Source organism: Mesoplodon densirostris, chromosome 4 (assembly GCF_025265405.1).
Source record: "Mesoplodon densirostris isolate mMesDen1 chromosome 4, mMesDen1 primary haplotype, whole genome shotgun sequence".
NCBI classification, from domain to species: Eukaryota; Metazoa; Chordata; class Mammalia; order Artiodactyla; family Ziphiidae; genus Mesoplodon; species Mesoplodon densirostris.
The window spans coordinates 22,969,724-22,991,396 of NC_082664.1; the positions used below are offsets into that span (position 1 = coordinate 22,969,724).

Sequence of the window (21,673 nt, forward strand, 5' to 3'; positions counted from 1 at the left end):
CTCACAGAGAGCATTTGACTACTTCAATTTAGCAGCTAATGCTGGCAATTCTCATGCCATGGCCTTCTTGGGAAAGGTACTGTACATCCTGTGAACATTTTCTGTAATAGCAAGAGGTGTTCACATAGTAAGCACGTATTGTATTCATCATCTACAATTTACCAAATATAAGCTGGAAATAAAATTTCCAATACAAGCATATTATATCTTGTCTTAAGATAAGTGCTATTCTGAGGCATTTTCTTAAGTAACTTAAAGGTAACATAGCATTTGCTTGTCAGTATGTTAATTCTCCATCGAAGTTAACTATCACTGTCTGCACCCCTACTTTTTGTGTATTATACACAGTAATAAGGGATTTATTCTTTATGCTATGCAGTTTTTTGCTAAGTCTGTCATAATTACCTGTTTACTTTCATGCTGAATAAGAGACATTTAGAGTGTGTTGAAATGTGTCTGCAGACCTTGTAATTGTCTTTAAATATGATAGCCATCACCCACCTCTCAATGCAGTTCTCTTCTCAAGCAAGGGAACCTTTAAGTCTAGAGACTTAATGAATAGATTCCATATGTCATGGCATAACCTCAAAACTTCCTTTTTTCATTATTTTGAAAATTAACACATTATAAACCAATGGATATTTTCATCTATAGCCAAGTCTTAAGGTTAGGAGGCTCAGATAGACTATATCTCAAAAGCTTTTACAAAGAGAAGATCTAACCAGTATTTGCCACAGCTAGTCATTTGGGACCTGAGAACTTTACATTTAGACTTCCTATTACAGCATAGAAATTGGTATTGCCTATCTTTTTTTTTCCCCCCATTTATTTATTTATTTGTTTGTTTATTTATTTATTTTTGGCTGTGTTGGGTCTTTGTTGCTGCGCGCGGGCTTTCTCTAGTTGTGGCGAGCGGGGGCTACTGTTCCTTGTGGTGCGCGGGCTTCTCATTGCGGTGGCTTCTCTTGTTGTGGAGCATGGGCTCTAGGCACGTGGGCTTCAGTAGTTGTGGCTCACGGGCTCTAGAGCACAGGCTCAGTAGTTGTGGCGCATGGGCTTAGTTGCTCCGCGGCATGTGGGATCTTTCCGGACCAGGGCTCGAACCCATGTCCCCTGCATTGGCAGGTGGATTTTTAACCACTTTGCCACCAGGGAAGTCACTGCCTATCTATTTTTGTTGGCATTTAACAACTTTTCATTTCAGCCCTCTCGATTCTTGCTCTGATTTACTAATTTTCCTTATCTCATAAAAAGATTTTCTTTACTTATTTCCTTAGTACTTACATTGATAAAGACAGTACTACTGGTCATTGAGTTTTCCTTTCTCCTGGCCCTTTTATCAGTTCCCATACCTGGTACTATATAGACATTCAGTGCTTGAAACCTTTTAAGATAACCTTTTATTTCTTTTCCTGAATTTAAGACATACCCTGCATCTTATCATGGGGAAAGCAGTGGTAGAGGAGAAAGGAAGGTGGACATTGCGCTCGGCTCTTCTTTTCCTTGTTTAATCGCTTATCCCATGCAATTGTTCAACCATTTGCGCTGGGACAGAGTGAGAAGAAAGATTTGTCTCAGGGTTTAAGATTTCTCCTTTTGACACATGAAAGGATGCTCAGCATCACTAATCATTAGAGAAATGCAAATCAAAACTACAATGAGGTATCACCTCACATCAGTCAGAATGGCCATCATCAAAAAATCTACAAACAATAAATGATGGAGAGGGTGTGGAGTGAAGGGGACCCTTTTGAACTGTTGGTGGGAATGTGAATTGGTACAGCCACTATGGAGAAAAGTATGGAGGTTCCTTAAAAAATTAAAAATAGAACTACCATATGACCCAGCAATCCCATTACTGGGCATATACCCTGAGAAAACCATAATTCAGAAAGAGACATGTACCACAATGTTCATTGCAGTGCTGTTTACAATAGCCAGGACGTGGAAGCAACCTAAGTGTCTATCGACAGATGAATGGATAAAGAAGATGTGGCACATATATGCAATGGACTATTACTCAGCCATAAAAAGAAATGAAATTGAGTTATTTGTAGCGAGGTGGATGGACCTAGAGTCTGTCATACAGAGTGAAGTAAGTCAGAAAGAGAAAAACAAATACTGTATGCTAACACATGTATATAGAATCTAAGGGAAAAAAATGGTTCTGATGAACCTAGGGGCAGGACAGGAATAAAGATGCAGACGTAGAGAATGGACTTGAGGACATGGGGAGGGGGAAGGGTAAGCTGGGACGAAGTGAGAGAGTGGCATGGACATATATACACTACCAGATGTAAAATAGCTAGTGGGAAGCAGCCGCATAGCACAGGGAGATCAGCTTGATGCTTTGTGACCACCTAGAGGAGTGGGATAGGGAGGGTTGGAGGGAGGGAGACGCAAGAGGGAGGAGATATGGGGATATATGTATACATATAGCTGATTCACTTTGTCATACAGCAGAAACTAACACAACATTGTAGAGCAATTATACTCCAATAAAGATGTTTAAAAAATCAAATAACTGTAGTTAATAAAAAGAGATTTCTTCTTTTGAGGTTGATCAGTGAACTGATTTTATATATTCATGTTTATAGATAAGTCATTAATTTGACATGACGTAGAATGTATAAAAAATGTCTACTTTTAAGGTTTTGCTTTTAATTCTAAAATATCCTGTGGGGAATTTTAAACTTTTTTGAACGATTCCATGAAATCTAACAAAACCAAGAAAGAGCTGAGGTAGGAGAAAAATGTAATTGGAGAGAAGGTTACAGCTCATATTGAAATTGGGGTCTGTTTTCCAGATGTATTCAGAGGGAAGCGATATTGTACCTCAGAGTAATGAGACAGCTCTTCACTACTTTAAAAAAGCTGCTGACATGGTAAGACTTCATGACTCAGTATATATTGAAATGTGTACCATATTACTATTATTTTAATAAGAAAGTTTATTGTGTTAAGGGGATTAGTCATAATCGACTTGCTCCATAAATTATTGGAAGCGCTTATGTAAGTATGATTCATATGGATGAATTGGCTAGAAAAAACCTACTCGGTAAAAAGCAGTATGTATGTTTTTTAGGGACCAGATTATTGAATATTAATTCTCTGTTTCAATTTCATTGAGAAGTTTCCTGATCAGGGAAATACTGATTTTAGTAATGGAATTGAGTGTTATATAATTTATCCTATTTGTGTTGCAACTTGAGGTTTAAAGCTTACATGACTGGGTAGTTTTGATAACCATGATACATAAGTTAGGCTTTCTTTGGCCCAGAGAAAACTGCCTATGAATATTTAAGACCCTCTGGCTCCAGTGTGTACACTGACCTCTTTGTCAACTAGTGCATGTTACTGTAGTCCCAAATGTCAGTGGAGTGTTTCCCAAAGGGGCACTGTGACACTTTTTTAAAGATGTCTCTGTCCTTCTGAGTTTAGGTGAATACTAGATTTTTCTCTTTTCGGTCTCAAAACAATGATTGTCTTTGCTCCACAACATTGCAACAATCTTAAGCATATCCTTGCCACCTGATCCCAATATTAATTTGTTGATTCTGCCCCATGGCAACATCTTCTTTATTGGGGTGGGAGGTTACCAGTGAAAAACTACCAAAAAAAATGACCTACTTTGAATTTTGAAAAGATTAAATACATGTCATGTTTTATATCATAAATTCATGAAACAGATAGTCATAAGGTAAGTCACCAAAATTTAATTGTAAGTGAATTTACTGTTTACTCTTTTTCAGCAATTACTGAAAGTCAAATCTCTAAAACTCAATATCATGTTCAGTCTGATGGGAAGGAGAAAATTTTGTTTTAAATTGAAAAGTACTAAAACATGTTTTGAATATGCTTGTAAATTATTTCTTTTGCAGTCATTTATTCTTGACTATTTTGTAATGAATCTTTCACTTTGTCTCTGGTTGGCAGGGCAACCCAGTTGGACAGAGTGGGCTTGGAATGGCTTACCTCTACGGGAGAGGAGTTCAAGTTGTAAGTCTTCAATCTGACGTCTGACTTTAATGAGCTGGTGAGGTAGGGAGGTATTCCTTAACTAGCTCCCAGTCAGCCCAGGTGAGGCCGTTTCATTATAACTAGAGCTGAAACTCTGAGTTTGGTTCCCTACCACCCCTTACCCCACCCCACCATAGCAGCTGCCTTCTTAGAATGGCTGTGTCTCTGGCACCTTCTCCTCAAGGTATGAAGCTGTTTCTCATTGTTCCATCTATGCCCTCTACCCCACCTACTCTGCCATCTCTCCCAGACTTAAATATCTCCCTGCTATTTCTTCACCCAAGCCTAAGAAAATTCTTAAGTCCTCCCATGTAGAGGGAGAAGAGCCTTCTGTTCTACCCCTTGCCCTTCTAGCTACCACCTCTCTTCTCTCCAGCCCTTTCCTGCAAAGCCAGGTTTCCCCAAAGAATGAACTGTGTGAGCTGCTACCATTCACTCTTCAGCTCTCAGCAGTCAGGCTTTTACCTCATGTAACTACTCTACATAGCTCAACAGTAACCTCCTCAATGTCAACCCCACAGGACATTTTTTGGTTCTACCTTATTTGAACTCTTTCTTCCCGGGGGCTGTCTTGGTTTTCCTGGGCCATTGCTCTTCATTCTTCTGTGGTACTTGCTCATTGGATGCTCCTGGATCCTCATCGCTGTCCTCATCTCTGTGTGATCTCTCCAAGCAATATGTTCTTTTAATTTGGGCCCGAAACTAAGATCTAGGTACAGAATTCTAATCTGTAGGTATTTCCTAGCACAAAAGACAGTAATGTGGTCTCATTTTGATTCCTTCTAGTCATTTTAGGGTACTGAAATCCAGTAGTGACCTTTGTTTTAATTTTTCTTTGGGGATATGTCTGATATTTGAAATCTAATAATCATATAATGTTTGATAAGCTACCCAGGGAAGAACAAATAAGGAGAGAATTTTTCTTATTTAATATTAGAAATATTGAGGTTTAAAAGGGTTAGTTGGTTAATCGAAAAGATACGATGACTGTTTCTTAATTTCTGGCCTGCTGTTCTACTAGTGTTGTTTATGCTTTCTGAGAGCAGACATCAAATTGTTTCACAAAATAGTATATTTGCTTTCTTTAACAGTCCTAAATGTTAATCCCCCATGACTTAAAAAATATTACCATCTTTGTATTATAAAAAATTAGAACGGGGCCTCCCTGGTGGCGCAAGTGGTTGAGAGTCCGCCTGCCGATGCAGGGGATACGGGTTCGTGCCCCGGTCTGGGAGGATCCCATATGCCGCGGAGCGGCTGGGCCCGTGAGCCATGGCCGCTGGACCTGCGCGTCCAGAGCCTGTGCTCCGCAACGGGAGAGGCCACAACAGTGAGAGGCCCGCATACCGCAAAAAAAAAAAAAAAAAAAAAAATTAGAACGTCATCCTTTTAATGATTTTAAGAATATTTTCTGTATGCTTTGTTAATTCTTTTTATGAATGAATCTCCTGGCTTCTGAGTATATCAGCCTTTTGAGCTTTCTTACCATGTGATCATATGACCTCTTTTTCTACAGAATTATGATCTGGCACTGAAGTATTTCCAGAAAGCTGCTGAACAAGGTTGGGTGGATGGGCAGCTACAGCTTGGCTCCATGTACTATAGTAAGTAATGCTGGAATTAATGATGGACACACCAAATCTAAATTACCTATTTTCCTCTAGATGCCACTATGATATGGAACTGAGAGCTATCGAATTTCTAGCTGGTTGATGTCCTCCCAGTTCAATGATGTGTGCATCTTGTGTTTCATTATAGAGTATATTAATCTGTATTGATGTACAAATCTATATTAATAAGATTCACATCTTTCCAGAGTAAGAATTCTGAATTTCATTTAGTTTTAGTCCTATGTAAGGCTTCTCTGATGCTTCAGCTATATCTTATTTAAGACTATTCCTAACCTCTCGTGTAATTTTCCTTACAGATGGCATTGGAGTCAAGAGGGATTATAAACAGGCCTTGAAGTATTTTAATTTAGCTTCTCAGGGAGGCCATATCTTGGCTTTCTATAACCTAGCTCAGATGCATGCCAGCGGCACAGGTGTAATGCGATCATGTCACACCGCAGTGGAGGTAAGGGCTTTTCTACCAACCTGTATGTAGGAAATTAATTTGCCCCATAGGAAAGTCTACTGTTTTATTTATTTTTTATTAGAGTATAATTGCTTTACAATGTTGTGTTAGTTTCTGCTGTATAACAAAGTGAATCAGCTATATGTATATATATATCCCCTCTCTCTTGGACCTCCCTCCTGCCCCACACCCAGTCCTACTGTTTTAATTCTGGTTTTCTTTGCATGATTTCTTCTAGAGTAGAAACAGACTTAGCCAACTAGCACTGGTATACTGAAAGAAGGCTCTGAGGGTCTGTGTGTTAGAGTCACACTTATTCCATTTGTCTCTCCCTCCTGGAATCAGCGTTTATAAGGGCAGATACTATTGTCTACAGTCTCTCTAACACCTAAGACAGTATCTGAGACATAGTCAGCATCAAAAAGTGTATGTTAAATGAACGTTGTTAGCTTTCTCGTAATTGGCACTTTAGAGGGACATTGTTAAATGCTTAGCAAAGTTTCTAAACCACTCTCTGCTTCAGTTTCCTCTCTTGTAAAATGGAGCTGTTTGTTACTAGGACTTACCTCATAAGAGAGTGGTCCCTCATGGGAGGAGTAAGTGAGTCAATATACATACTATACATAAATCACTGGGATAGTGCCTGGCCAGAGTAAATGGTATATAATTGTTTGCTATTACTTTTATAAACCTGTTCTAAAGACTAGGTGAAAGCTTCAAATAAATATCCCAGACTTTTATATATATACTTAGTAAAACTGCCAGAGATTGAGAGAGCAAGCTTAACAAGTGCTTATAGCCAAAGTACAAAAATGATTTTCCAACATATCTTTCTTAATTTTGTATTGATTTATTTTTCCTGTGTTCATAGTTGTTTAAGAATGTATGTGAACGGGGCCGGTGGTCTGAGAGGCTCATGACTGCCTATAACAGCTATAAAGATGGTGACTACAATGCCGCAGTGATCCAGTACCTCCTGCTGGCAGAGCAAGGCTATGAAGTGGCACAAAGCAACGCAGCCTTCATTCTCGATCAGAGTAAGGTTCATTTTAGTCCTGCCTTGGGTTAACCTGTTTAAAAAGGAAAGCCACAAAGATACTTCTTTATTATTATAACTAGAACATAACAGCACACATGCTCAAGTTATTTTACCTCAGATCTCTAAGCCATCAAAGTTAGTTTTATACAGTTGACGATAAAAATGGATTTGACGTCCATCAAAAAATTAACTGCTTTCAGTAAATACATTTTTCAAACTACAGCAGATGCAGAAACATTGTTTTTCCAGTGGTATGTAGATCTAGTGTTTCAGTAGTCTCGTTATTAGTTCTGTGGTGAAAATGTGTCTCAGGAAGTAATGTTGCCTTGAATCCAATGATTCCTTTGAACTCAGTATTTTATTCCCATACTTGTTTAATGTCAATAGTTTTTTCATTTAATATTTGTTATATCCCAGTTCTTATTTAAATTATGCTCCATGTATCCACCCTGGTTTGCAGATAAAGCCTAAAAGTCTAGGGCCTTTCCTTAAACACCTGATTTGTATTTCAACTTTCCTTGTAGGAGAAGCAACCATCATAGGTGAGAATGAAACTTATCCCAGAGCTTTGCTACACTGGAACCGGGCCGCCTCACAAGGTGAGTGGTTGGTTAATTCTAGGATAAGAATTTCACCCAGGGGCCTTTCTTTATTGTTTTTTGTTTGTTTGTTTTTAATCTCACATAAAGATTAAATCATGTCATTCACCACTTTAAAATTAAGCAGAGATACTAACTATAGCTTAACTTGTTTGCATTCATGATTGGTATTCATTCTTAAAACGGAAGTTCCAGTCCCAGGGTTTCTAAGTTGAACTTCAAGGTCTTTATTGTACTGGACGTTTATATCATGCTATGCTTTACTCTTTGGTTTTTAGTTGGAGGCTAGTATGTTGTACTAAATGAGAACTGAATAGAATGAGCAATAGACTATAGGTGTAAAACCTAAGATTTCAGCCTTTCCCCACTCCTTTTTATTTGAATAGTTCTTTCTCACACATACTACTCTCAACCTCGTCTCCCTGTCCCTTTCTCTAACCCTAAACAATGGTCCAGTTGAGTTATTTTATTTTATTATTTTTTTAATAAATTTATTTTATTTATTTATTTATTTTTGGCTGCCTTGGGTCTTTGTTACTGCGTGTGGGCTTTCTCTAGTTGCTGTGAGCAGGGGCTTCTCATCTTTGCTGTGCACGGGCTTCTCATTGTGGTGTCTTCTCTTGTGGTTCGTGGGCTCTAGGCATGCAGGCTTCAGTAGTTGTGACGCACGGGCTTAGTTGCTCCACGGCATGTGGGATCTTCCCAGACCAGGGATCAAAACCCATGTCCTCTGCACTGGCAGGCGGACTCCTAACCACTGCGCCACCAGGGAAGCCCCAGTTGAATTATTTTAAAATGTTAAATGACAGAGTAGAGTGATCATCTGAGGAGTATTATTAGTGAAATAGAGATTACACCCACTTTGTTTTACGTCTCCCTGACTATTACAAAAGCCTTCTTCAGAAGAGCAACGCTTCTAGTTAAATTTTTACTGAATTTCTATGGTGGCTGAAGAATTTGTTATAAAGTTTGTGTGTTACAAATTAACATTTATTTTATATAAACATGTTAGCAGGAGGAGAAATAAGAGTTTGGTCTGTTTTCAACACACCTTATTTATTGGCAGTTTTGCATTTACCTTTTGTTTCAGGCTATACTGTGGCTAGAATTAAGCTTGGAGACTACCATTTCTATGGATTTGGCACTGACGTAGATTATGAGACGGCGTTTATTCATTATCGCCTAGCATCTGAGCAGCAGCACAGTGCACAAGCTATGTTTAACCTGGGATATATGCATGAGAAAGGACTAGGCATTAAACAGGTGAGTGTGACTTTGAAACAAATGTATGAATAATGTAATTGTGATTTGGGGGGAAGCATCTTCATTTTTATAGGAAATAGATTTGCTTTAGAATGTGCTCAGATTTTAGGGGCTAAGTTAAGAGACAGTTTTGTAATATTTCAGAAGACTGCCCTGCATCTCTCTCATCCTCGAGCACACACACATACTGATATCTGCACTGTTGTGTTTAGGAAATTGAGCCAAAGACAGACTCATGAAATCGGAAAAGCAGTGCTGCCTCTGTTGATAACTGCTGTTTGAGAAACTGTCCATCAACAGCCAAATTCTATCATTTCTAGATTATTTTGAAATGAATTTAATGTTTGCTACTGATGAACTTATCTTCATTCTTTTACCTTCCTAATGAAGTCTAACATTCTTTAGACCCACGGTCTTCAGCTTTTGCCTGTGTACCCTTAAAATAATTTTGAAAAACTGTGTATCCTCTTGCACATTTTTAATTTGACATTTAAAATATCTCATCATAAGTTTCAAAGGGTCTAAGTCCTAGCTATTTTAACCACTAACATTTTTATAAATAAAATGACTAAATTACTCGAAATACCAAAATAAGTTGATAACCCCATTATTCATTTTTTAAAAATACACAGCAAATGCATTAAATGAAAATAGTATCTTTTCCTTTTCTCCCTGAATTTATATTTCAGTCCATTATTCCCACAGAATTGTATACCAGTGTAATGTACTGATCACGGATCATGCTTATCTGAAACAAAAAAGTGTATAAATTCAAATTTGAATTTTATTTCCTGTGATGACAGGCTCTTAAGTATTAAAAAAAATTCTCGAGATATTATTAGCCATAGTTGGTCAGTTATTAATAGACTATTGTTCTCATCAACCTCATGATATTGTAAAATTTGATAAAATTTTACTTTTTGTGGTCATTATTGAAAATGTATCTTTTAATGAGTCGAATAGAGCATTTTTAAAAATTAGCCTAAGTATCATGGAACAGGTTTACCATTAATTCTTGTTTTCATTTTATAAATATATGACTGGAACCTTGTTCACATAAATAAGTATAGGGGAATGGGAAGAACTTTATTACAGCAAGGTCACTTCATTCTTTAAACTGCTCCAGAGTTATATATGCTGTCTTGGTAGTTTGGGCTGCTGTGACAATACTATAGCACAGTGGCTTGAACAACAGACATTTGTTTCTCACAGTTCTGGAGACTGGGAAGTTGAAGATCAAGGTGCCAGCAGATTTGGTGTCTGGTGAAGGCCCTCTTCTCTCTGTGTCCTCTCAAGAGGAAAAAAGCGAGAGAGAAGCAGCAAGCCCTTTAGGGATTCTGATAAGGACACTAACTCCGTTCATGAGAGCTCTACCCTTGTGACCTCATCCAATCCTAATTCCCTCTCAAAGGCCTCACTTCCTCATACCATCACATTAGGGAGTAGGGTTTCACATATGAGCTTTGGGGAGACATAAACATTTAGTCCATAACATATGCCAAAAATCAGACTGATCTGTCATTAAAATTATTTCTAATGATCTGTCACTTGATAACTTGGTTAAGCCTCTCTTCAGTTCTGTTGAAAGCAAAGATTTGGAAACTAGAGACTTGCAGAAGAAGGTGTCCCCTGATCATTGGACTCATACTTTCTCAGTTTCTGGGAGTAATGTCTAAAAGGCTTTCCCAAGGCTTACCAATAGCTAATGACACTCCTCGCTCATTCAGTCACTTAGAGACACTTTGTGACCTTATGTGCTTTTAAATCTAGAAGGTTGTTCATTTCATTTTGTTAATGCACTGTTTTTTGTCAAAGTGCTTTTTTATTTTATGACACTTGAGTATTTTAATTCCAATATGTAAGTTTTGATATTTTACATTTATATTAATATTAGATACTTGAATATAGTTTTATCAAGAATCTGGAGCTGCAGGCTGAGTGCGTTCAGTTCATAGACAATCTCTGCCATGTAACATAGTTGTTGAAGCCTCCCTGCATTGTCAGATCAGTCAGCCAAATCAGACTTAGTTTCTATCAGAAAGTCTGACTTTGTTAATTCAAATAAAAGTAATATGGGTTTGATGCCTAATGTAAAGATTACCCATAAGTTATGGCTTTTATATGCTTAGTAATAATTTGCTAAAGACAATCAATTGAAGTAATATAACAGTCTGTTTTTATAATAGGCTGTAAAACAAGAAAATTAATCAGTGTGCTTTTCTCATCATAATTTAATTTGTAATGTAAAGCTTATACAAAGTCTTATGAATAAAGACTATGATAAAAGGGATAGAATTCCTTTGATTAGCATTAGGGGAGGGAACCCTGGGATTCAGCTTTTAAGAATAATTAATCATGTATAAAAATCAATAATTTCATTAGTTTTTATAAGATATTATGATCACCTTTTCTTATTTGTTTTCTGTTTTTTAAAATAAAAGAGATACTCATACTCTAAAAGCTAATCAGTCCAGCATCCAGTATAGATAGAAAAATATTAAGTATTAAACAAGTTGGGGATTGGTTATAATTGGAATAAATAATTCAGGATTTGATTGATAGATAAGATTTAATTACCCTATTGAATCATCCACACAGAGTCTGCGGATCACATAAAGTTTGATGCATGATCTTGAAAAATATACTTTTCCATTTTCATGAGTCTGTCTTTGGCTCAATATCCTAAATATAACAGTGTAGATATCAGTATGTGTATGTGCTCGAGGATGAGAGAGATGCAGGGCAGTCTTCTGAAATCTTACTACAAATAAAATTTATTACATTTTTTAAAAAGTCAAAGACACTGACCATACTGTTACTTTTATCTGAAGGTGCTCTTCTTTTTAACTAAAAAGATTCACCTTAGGGACAAGTATAGAGAATAGCTGAAAGTAACTGCTTATATTTAAATATGTAGAAAAAGTCAGTCTTGATGTTTAGCCTTTCTTTCCCATGTCTCATGGACTTCTTACCTATGAGTTTGGTATTCTTTGACAGTAGTCAGGGGCTGGGAGAAGTGCGGTTGTTAAGTGAGAATTTTGCACCTCCCACCATCCCATTCCACCACTTATCTGAATGCAGAGCACGCCAACCTGGGCCAAAATTAGTAAAGACTTGTTTCGCCCTTTATAGAAATACATCTAAGACAGGAGAACACAGGATGCAAGTCCCTTAACACTGTCCATGCATGCACCCCTTGGAAAACTTTGAGTATGTCTACCCCAGTTTGAAGATCACTGTTGCAGACTGAAACCAGGAATTGCTTACACTGACTGGTTATAAGTAGGAAAATATTAACTTGAGACTTACAGGTCACCCCTGGAAGTCTCCAGGTTAGCAGTGTTATGCATAGGTATATAGCTGTGTCCACCGTATCTGCGCAGCAAGTGGGATGTCAGATCAGGGGAACACAAGTTAACTTTAAAATTTTTCAACTAAGTTTTTCAAAATTAAGCAGTTAGATAATTAAACAAATTTTACCTAATTAAAGCTTGGGGTTTTTTCTTTAGGTAAGGGAAATTTTAAAATGAAACTTGAAAGGTAAAATAAACTTTCCTAATATATAAATAGTAATTATTTTTACTTAGTTTAACAAGAAATGAACTTTGGTTTACTGCCCGTATTATAGGATATTCACCTTGCAAAACGTTTTTATGACATGGCAGCGGAAGCCAGCCCAGATGCTCAAGTACCAGTCTTCCTAGCACTCTGCAAATTGGGTATTGTCTATTTCTTGCAGTACATACGGGAAACAAATGTAAGTGGTCCATGTCTCTTTTAACTAAAATACAAATGATGTAACCTTCTCAGTACACAGTTTCGTTTTTGCAAAGTTGGGGGAGGGGAGGAAGGACCTGCAACTGTCTGGTCTCTTTCCTTCTTCCCAGATGAAGGGACCTCATCAGGTGAGGGATGAGTATAGCCACGAAGCACTTAACAGTTCCCAGGTAACATTTGACAATGGTTCCCAGTGCTAAAGCATTTTTCATTGGTGCAGATGTTTTCTGGTTTAGGGAAAACTGAGACTAAACCATGGCAATTTGAAATAGTAGTTAACTAATTCCAGTAAACATTAAATCAGATGACTGCCTAGCAGTGACTCAGACCAGCCCCTTAAAAAGAGAATTTAAGACATGGGAAGAAGGAGAACCTGCCCAGGCTCTTGTACTTCAGGTTCTTCTGATAGTGGAACATGTTAAAAATACCACTGGAACTATATTTTCTAAAAATACCTTGAATTATTTAAATATGCTTAATGGTAGAACTTTGCTAGGAGATGGGTGGGTTACCCATTCTCTTCAAAACTACCAACTCTAGTTACCAACACAGTGTTGGTGCTCTTGGGTTCTCCAGTTTTCTGTTTTGTTTACAGTACCTGTCATTCCTCCTAATGGATTCACTGGTGCAGCATTTAACTCTGAAAGTCCTAAAATGTATGCAGAAAGAAGGGCTATTTAACTTTAATTCACACCAGACCAGAAAAGGATGATGTTTCAACCTTTTGTTAATATCTTTTAGAACAAGTTGATGCACCATTTCAGCACTAGATTCCGGAAGGGGCTTTTCCTCTTTGTTACACCGATGTAAATGCTTCAGCATCTATAAAGAGAAATTCGACAACTTCTCCCTTTTGCAACCCTAGCCCATGTACTGAGGTCCTCCACGTATAGGGCTCCAGAGGGCTGGAGATGTTGGCCTCTGTCCTCTTGATTGCTTATACATCTGTAATGTCAAATTTATAATTGTTCAATAGCGTGAGCCAGGATATGCTGTACGCTCCATTAACTCAAAGGATCTTTGTTCCTTTAACTGAAAAACTAATAGTGTAGCCGCCTGCTCTTTTTCTCTCAGGACTATTTCAGACCCTTGTCTCTCACAGTTTTTATTACTAATAAACTACTGATTACAGTCTAGGATTTGGTCATGTAATACACCATGTTAAGTTGTTGTGTTTTATACAGAAGTTTCAAGAAAACAATAAAATGCCCCATAATCCTACCACCTAGATATTCCAACTTTAAAAAAAAAAAAAAGAGTAATAAGTATTGATGGTAAGAAAGTAAAAAAAATACAGAAAAACAAAGTCTCGGGCTTCCCTGGTGGCGCAGTGGTTGAGAGTCCACCTGCCGATGCAGGGGACACGGGTTCGTGCCCCGGTCTGGGAGGATACCACATGCCGCAGAGCGGCTAAGCCCGTGAGCCATGGCTGCTGAGCCTGTGCGTCCGGAGCCTGTGCTCCACAACGGGAGAGGCCACAACAGTGAGAGGCCCGCGTACTGCAAAAAAAGAAAAAAAAAAAAAAAAAGTCTCCTATTGCGGGTCCCACCCCAGGGAACACAGTTAATAGTTTGTTATAATTTTTTTTCCAGAAAAATTTTAGCACCTGTACCTACAAATATTATATTATGGGGACCTTTTAAATGTAATTTTATTTAAACATAAAGGATTATGCCCCATATTTACTTTCTTTGTGGGTAAGTAGCAGTCAGAAAATACCAGGAATAACTTAAGTGACACTAAAACAATTAAAATATCATAGATGAAGAAAATAACTTTTAAGTTCAATTTCAGTTGTTAAATATTTAGTTAAATCCTAACTAAAAAGCATTATTTGTTCAGCTATTAAACTTCTGAATTCCTGTCATCTTCAGTTACATGCGAGAAGTAGTAAAACAGCCCTGCTTTCATTAGAAGAGAGCTTTTTAGCTAGTGTGTCATCACTAAAAATAGGTTATAGGTGAGGCCAAGATACTGATTTCTGCTCCCCCTTGGTCCTCCATTGTCCCCAGTGTTTGTTTCAAATATTTCCTGTGAAAAATGGTTGGAAATCAGTGCATTAGGTTACTAATGGAAAGGAACCATAGCTCTGGTCCTCAGACATCATTTTGAGTTTCAGTTGAAGGCTTTTAAAACTTTCTTTTTTTTCAGTTGAACTCATTGTCTTTATATTTTTGTCTTGTTTTGTCCTTAATTTTATTAGATTGGATCCTTTGTTAAAGTCTGGTGGGTTTTATTTTTTTAATTGAAGTATAGTTGATATACAATACTATAGAGTTACGGGTGTACAATGTAGTGATTCACAATTTTTATAGGTTATACTCCATTTATAGTTATAAAATAGTGGCTATAATTCCCCTGTTGTATAATACATCCTTGTAGCTTATTTTGTACCTAATAGTTTGTACCTCTTAGTCTCCTACCCCTATATTGCCCCTCCGCCTCTTCCCTCTCCCCATTGATGACCACTAGTTTGTTCTCTGTATCTGAGCCTGCTTCTTTTTTGTTATGTTCACTAGTTTGTTGTATTTTTTAGATTCTGCATATAAGTGATATCATACACTATTTGTCTTTCTCTGTCTGACTTATTTCACTTAACATAATGCCCTCCAAGTCCATCCATTTTGCTGCAGATGGCAAAATTTCATTCTTATTTATGGCTGAGTAATGTTCCATTGTGTATATATGTACCATGTCTTCTTTATCCATTCATCTGTTGATGGACACTTAGGTTGCTTCCACATCTTGGCAATTATGAATAATGCTGCTATGAACATTGGGGTGCATGGTATCTTTTAGAATTAGTGTTTCTGTTTTTTCGGATATATACCCTGGAGTGGAATTGCTGGGTCATATGGTAGTTCTGTGTTTAGTAAAACCCTTTTTTTTTGGAACACATTGCAAAATGTTACTAAAGCCAATTGATTTAATAAATTCTGTATTTATCTCTAATCTCTGATGTAACTTTCCTAGCTCCTTCTATTACATTTTAATGATCATAATGATTTTTATACTTTTCTCATTAAGCTTCGAGATCTGTTCACCCAGCTTGATATGGACCAGCTTTTGGGACCTGAGTGGGACCTTTACCTCATGACCATCATCGCATTGCTGTTGGGGACAGTTATCGCTTACAGGCAGAGACAGCACCAGGACATGCCTGTCCCCAGGCCTCCCGGGCCACGGCCAGCACCACCACAGCAGGAGGGGCCGCCCGAGCAGCAGCCACCACAGTGACCCACGGTGGCCAGCCTTGACCAGTGACAAACAAGGAAATCGTTTACCAAGAACACTTGCATTTGATTTAGGACTTTGGATCAGTGGCCACCTCCTGGAAGAGGCACAAGGAAGCATTGAATTCCTAAAGCTGCTTAGAATCTGATGCCTTTATTTTCAGGGATAAGTAACTCTTACCTAAACTGAGTTGAATGTCCGTTTCAGTGCCGTATGGAATAACAACTCTCAGTGGCTCCCCTGCCCCCACTTTTTTTTTCCTGGAAACATGTGAGACACTCAAGGTAATGTCTGCTCTGTCCAGCTGTCTTTCTTGGGTCCTTTTGGTCATTCTTTCAATGTGCATAAGTTCTGTCAACCATCTCTAAGGTCTCATGCGTCGACACTAAAAACTGATCGATGTAAAAAGGAAAACCCAGTTAGTTGCAAAATTAACCTTAACATGTTTGAAAGTCTGAAAATAGAACTTGCCTTTTAAGTTAAAAAAAAAATCTTCAAAGTGTTTCAGAGCTGCGATAACCGAGGAACTTTTACCAGGCCACATGCAAGTACATATTCAGCATATTTGTTACGTTAAAAGGCAAGGTTGGGAGGTTTCTTACTGTTGGTGATTGTCATACTTTACACCATACTTCTCTCCTTCAAAGACTGAAAGGCCATGTTAAAGAGTTTTATGTGAACTTCATTTCCTCGGAATGGAATATATAGAAAACATTGTGAACTGACTTCTTGAGCTAACACGTGAACTTGCCCCAAATTACTCAATGTAATTTGCTTGCTTGTTTTGAGTATACAGAGCCTTTATCTGGAAGCCAGAGGATGGACTAAAGGGGAGAGATTAGAAAACAATATTGAAGAACTCTGGGTGGGGTACCAAGAACACAGACACACTTTCCCAAAAGTTGAAGCATTTGTTCCCAGGATTTATTTTACTTTGCATTTCTTATTGCAAAAGAACAGACCACCCTCCTGAATTTTTAAAATATGAAATATTGTTGCCAAGCTATGGCATACAGTGACTACCATTGCAATACTAACACTCAGAGAATCTGAGATGCATTAAAATCAGTGGTTGAGGAAAGCCAAAGCCTGTTTGTACTGTTCAGGGAGATTTTTATTTCTGCAGTTTGACGTTACAGTAGAAGATCAACTACTTGCTTAGCTTTCGTATTCACCACCCTCCCACTGTTAACATCAGGAAAATCAAGGCTATAACACTTCAGAATTGTCTGGTTAAGTACTACAGAAAACAACAACGACAGCAACAACAAAGAAAACAGAGAAGGTCACATACCACAAATGACAAAATTAAAACTTCAACCAAATTGTCTTCCTTTTTGTTGTCGGATGGCAGCATTCACCAGCCTGTATCTGGTGTGAGGCTCTCTTAGTGTGTGAGCAGGCTTTCTGTGCCTGCTGACCTCATCTGTTTATATTAATCTTTATACTCTTTTTCCATAACCCCTTATCTGCCAGAAAACTTGAAGAGTTGTAAGACTTTGGTTTTTGAAGTAGAGATTGTATTTAGAACTAGAGTGAATTAGTCTGTAATGAACATGAAGGCTCTAAATGTGAAGTAGTGTTCTTTTTTGGTGTTTAGAGTATTATGAGAAACCTGGTAAGCAAACTTTCCTCCTAGGTAATTGCTTCTAAATAGGAAGAGGTGGTGACAGCGAGAACCATATGTATAAACGCAGATCTGAAAGGTAAGAAATTTTACCCTCAGAAGTGTAATGTTGCTTTGGGCAGCTCATGTAAATATTAAGACTTGTTTGATCTCTTACATTAGAGATTTGAGTACAGTCGGTACAGTACGTTGGTGTCTTCACCCCTGCCTGTTCTCCCCCAACCTTCAAAATAAGTATGATCCACAGTAGCAGCCACGCTTCATTTCGAAGGAACTGTTTTAATTTATTTAAAACTTGAACAACTAAACTTCCATGTTTTTCTACCATCCACCTAATTTTTCCTTTAGCAGCATTCTTATCTCTATCTTTACTTCCTTCTAGTACTTTGAAAAAACATTTCTTAAAGCAGTGTGCACTACCCAGAGGCAGATGGGAAAGTGTGGTCTTGTTCTCCAGGCAATAACTTCCCGTTAGTGTACCACTAGGCATGTCCTTTTTATTAATCTCCCAAATAGATCTTTTTCTTGGCTTTTGTCCACCTCCTGTTTTACCCTGGGTCATTTGCTACTGGAAATTTGAATGGTAAATTTAAAATAACTTCGTTCCTATGGCTTCATTTAAAGACTGTCTCAAAATACTTTTCTCCCTTTTTCATTCTGTACAAGGGACATGATACCTAAGCAAATAGGAACTGGGTTTGGTGTTTCTCCTAAAATAATGCTCAATACCTACCCAATCAAATGGCATCCATTTGAATAAAATGACAGTAACTAAAGCTAGTTAATGTCAGTGACATTAAACTAACTCCAGGATTCAGGAGTTTTAATGTTAGAATTTAGAGCTAGCAGATAGAGTACGGCTTCGTTTCTCCGTGGTAGCCCTTCTCTCCCAATCCCTTTTATAGTCTGTCTTCCTGCCTCCCAAGGTGATGACAATAGTACTCTACTTAGCTTCTATGCTCTTGTGCATTTGGTTTCTTGGTTAGTCAACTGTTCCAGAGTCTTGAGACTGTTTTGCTTTATGTTAACAAAGGTAGCATTGGGGTTTGGGGTTTGGGTTTTTTTTTTTTTTTTCCTTTTTGTTTTTGGAGCTTTTGTTTCTGTATTCTGGGTAAGGCTTATCTTATTTTTGGTTAATATCCAATGGCATAGAAAAATAAACCAAAAGGTTTCTTTTTTTCAAAATTCATTATTATTTAGCATTTAGATGAACTTGTGAGTCATTTATCTTAATACTGTTGAGGATGTGTTACCCTTCTGCATATAAGGTTAATTTGTGAGAGTTTTACTGCTAAACCATTTTATCTCTGTACCATTGGGAAGTTGTAGAAACTTCTGCTGGTGATCTGGCCATGATCTGTTGCTTTATTTAATTAAGGAGCTGCTGTTGCCTCCAGGAAACTTAAGTATTTTGTATAAGCTTTTTTTTTTCCTCCCTTTCTTTGCTCCTCATGTTTGTTCTTCAAACCAGTGTTTTGGAAGTATGCATGCGAGCCTATAAATGAAGACCACAGCTCTTCATGTGTGTAGCATGTGTATTATATTGTCTAGCTACATCTGCAAAAAACCTTTTTCAGAGGTTTGGACTAACATTTCACATGCACATTTCAAAACAAAAAATGCTTCAGAGAAACAGTCCCTTTACCTACCAAGAAGAGCAACGTGGGCTACATTTGTCCCAATAACAGCTAGTGTTTGTTTTGAAAGTGAATTTAATTATGTTATACAATATTATGACTACAACTGTGCAAGAAATAAAGCAAAAGAAACTTCTATTTTCACGAAAATACTTTTCATCAGTCATTGCTCTCAAATATAAATGAAAATACAAAATTTCTGAATATCCTATTGTCAGAGGCACTACCTGATTTTTAAATGTGTAGTAGTCCTCGAAAAGAAGCTATATTTCTCCTTCCACTTGGTATTTCAAGAAAATTGAAAATATTCCAAGTAAAAATGATTCGTATTTTTAAAGTGACTATTTGCACAAGTAAAAACCTGATGTGTGCGTGAAAAGGATGTCTCGGTTGTGTGCAGGGAGTCACCTCGCATGCACCGGCTTTCCCGTTTGGAATAACAAGATGACACTATTCTCTTTGATTTAAAAAAAAATCATAATATTGATACGATCAAGGTATAACCACTATCAATATTTAGGAGACGTTTTAAAAGACCGTAAGCTGGCATTGGAAAGAACGCCATGGTAGACTTTTTGTAAATTTATTTTGTATTTAATTAAATTCAGTATAAAGGCTGGTGAAGTGTAATATAATTGTGTAAACAAATCCTGTTAATAGAGAGATGTACAGATTCGTTTTGTACTGTATCTTGAAACCTGTGAAATAAAGATTCCACCTCTGGTTATCCTGTATGCTATAACATACCATAGCCAGGCACCTCTCCAGGCAGACTTTTTTAAAAACCTGAATCATTCAATTTTTTCCTGAACCTTTTTGGAAATTCAGAAACTTCTGGAAAGAATTCATTAGGGGAAGTTTGAATCCATCTTACATTTACTTTTAACTATTGAAATTCAGATTTCTGTAAGTTGAATTTTATCCTACAGAATATGAATTTGCTAAGAAATGTTTCCCATTTATTTATTTATTTATTTATTTATTTAATTTATGGCTGTGTTGGGTCTTCGTTTCTGTGCGAGGGCTTTCTCTAGCCGTGGCAAGTGGGGGCCACTCCTCATCGCGGTGCGCGGGCCTCTCACTATCGCGGCCTCTCCCGCTGCGGAGCACAGGCTCCAGACGCCCAGGCTCAGCAATTGTGGCTCACGGGGCCAGGCGCTCCGTGGCATGTGGGATCCTCCCAGACCAGGGCTCGAACCCATGTGTCCTGCATTGGCAGGCAGACTCTCAACCACTGTGCCACCAGGGAAGCCCCCAATGTTTCCCTTTTTAAATCTCTGAAATCTTTGACCTGAATCAGCCTGTGATATATAGTATGCGTATTCACTTTTATCCTGATTATGGTAAAACTTAGCTAAAGTTTGTTTGTGCATTGCCTTTTCCCATAAAGTTTTTAGGAGGGCTTACAGAGCTACATAACAGTGCAACACGACGAAATTTATGTAGGGTAAGTAAGTAAAGGGGAAACAAAGGAGAAAATAGTGTTAAATCAGGAGTGAACTTTGTACACAAAATGCATGTTAGAACCAGGCTATAAATCTGGCCCTAACTTCCTAGCAGCCAACTCAAAAGAAATCAAGCTAAAATGTTCATCTTAGAAGCATCAGATCCTTGAAAAAGTTTGGATGATGCAGATTGTGGCAAGTGGAGAAATTGGTTCTCAAATTTTACTTCTGGGAGCATAGCCACCCAAGATGACTTTGACCTTGACTAAAATAAAAGTTTTGAGGAAGTTGGACATCGGAGCTATAACATCAGCAGTTTGATCATTCAACCTGGAGTTGGGTGGGTGTGATGCCTATTTACCAGTTAGCCCCTTTCTGACAAGTCATTAAAATGAGTCCTTGGTCTTCACTGGATGCAACTTGATGAGAAACAGCTTCTCCCTTTTACCTTTATGACACTAATTTTGATTGGCTACACTAACCTTGAAATTTGCTTATACTGTGTCACGACATATACATAAATATATGCAAGTAAAAAAATTAGAAATAGTTTCTGTAGTGGAAACTACAAAAAAAAAGATTTTTTTACTTTTTGGATATTTTCCAAATACTTGAAGAGTCAAGTGAAAAATAAGATGAGCTTTAGGATCTACCAGTTCAAAAGGAGATGCTTCTGCACTAACGGATCTTGTATATTTCTTCCCATGTCATTTCCACCACTACTTAGAAAGCCATCAGGTTGAACAACATTGAGCAAAAACTCTGGTTTTCCTAGTGGCCAAATGTTTTCAGTCTGGATTAATTTATTTTAAACCTGACCTAGTGTTAATGCTGAATTGTGTATTAAATCCCACTTACAAAAGCCCCACGTGATGTTTTTCTTATGTAAGTTGAGTCGAACATGGTCAGTTAATAGACTTGAGAACATTCATATAAATATTTTCTGGTTTTGCTCA

General features: G+C 37.7%; 1 protein-coding gene across 1 annotated transcript in view; it reads left to right on the forward strand.

The window, feature by feature from the left end:
* SEL1L (SEL1L adaptor subunit of SYVN1 ubiquitin ligase) overlaps window positions 1-19,999 on the forward strand; it is a 57,394-nt gene extending 37,395 nt beyond the window's left edge. The window contains exons 12-21 of the mRNA XM_060095749.1: window positions 8-76; window positions 2,808-2,885; window positions 3,937-3,999; window positions 5,537-5,624; window positions 5,948-6,096; window positions 6,968-7,133; window positions 7,660-7,734; window positions 8,825-8,997; window positions 12,626-12,754; window positions 15,802-19,999. Coding sequence (XP_059951732.1) covers window positions 8-76; window positions 2,808-2,885; window positions 3,937-3,999; window positions 5,537-5,624; window positions 5,948-6,096; window positions 6,968-7,133; window positions 7,660-7,734; window positions 8,825-8,997; window positions 12,626-12,754; window positions 15,802-16,011 — 1,200 coding nt within the window. The 3' untranslated portion in view covers window positions 16,012-19,999. The remainder of the gene's footprint in view (window positions 1-7; window positions 77-2,807; window positions 2,886-3,936; window positions 4,000-5,536; window positions 5,625-5,947; window positions 6,097-6,967; window positions 7,134-7,659; window positions 7,735-8,824; window positions 8,998-12,625; window positions 12,755-15,801) is intronic.
* Window positions 20,000-21,673: the final 1,674 nt, after the last annotated feature.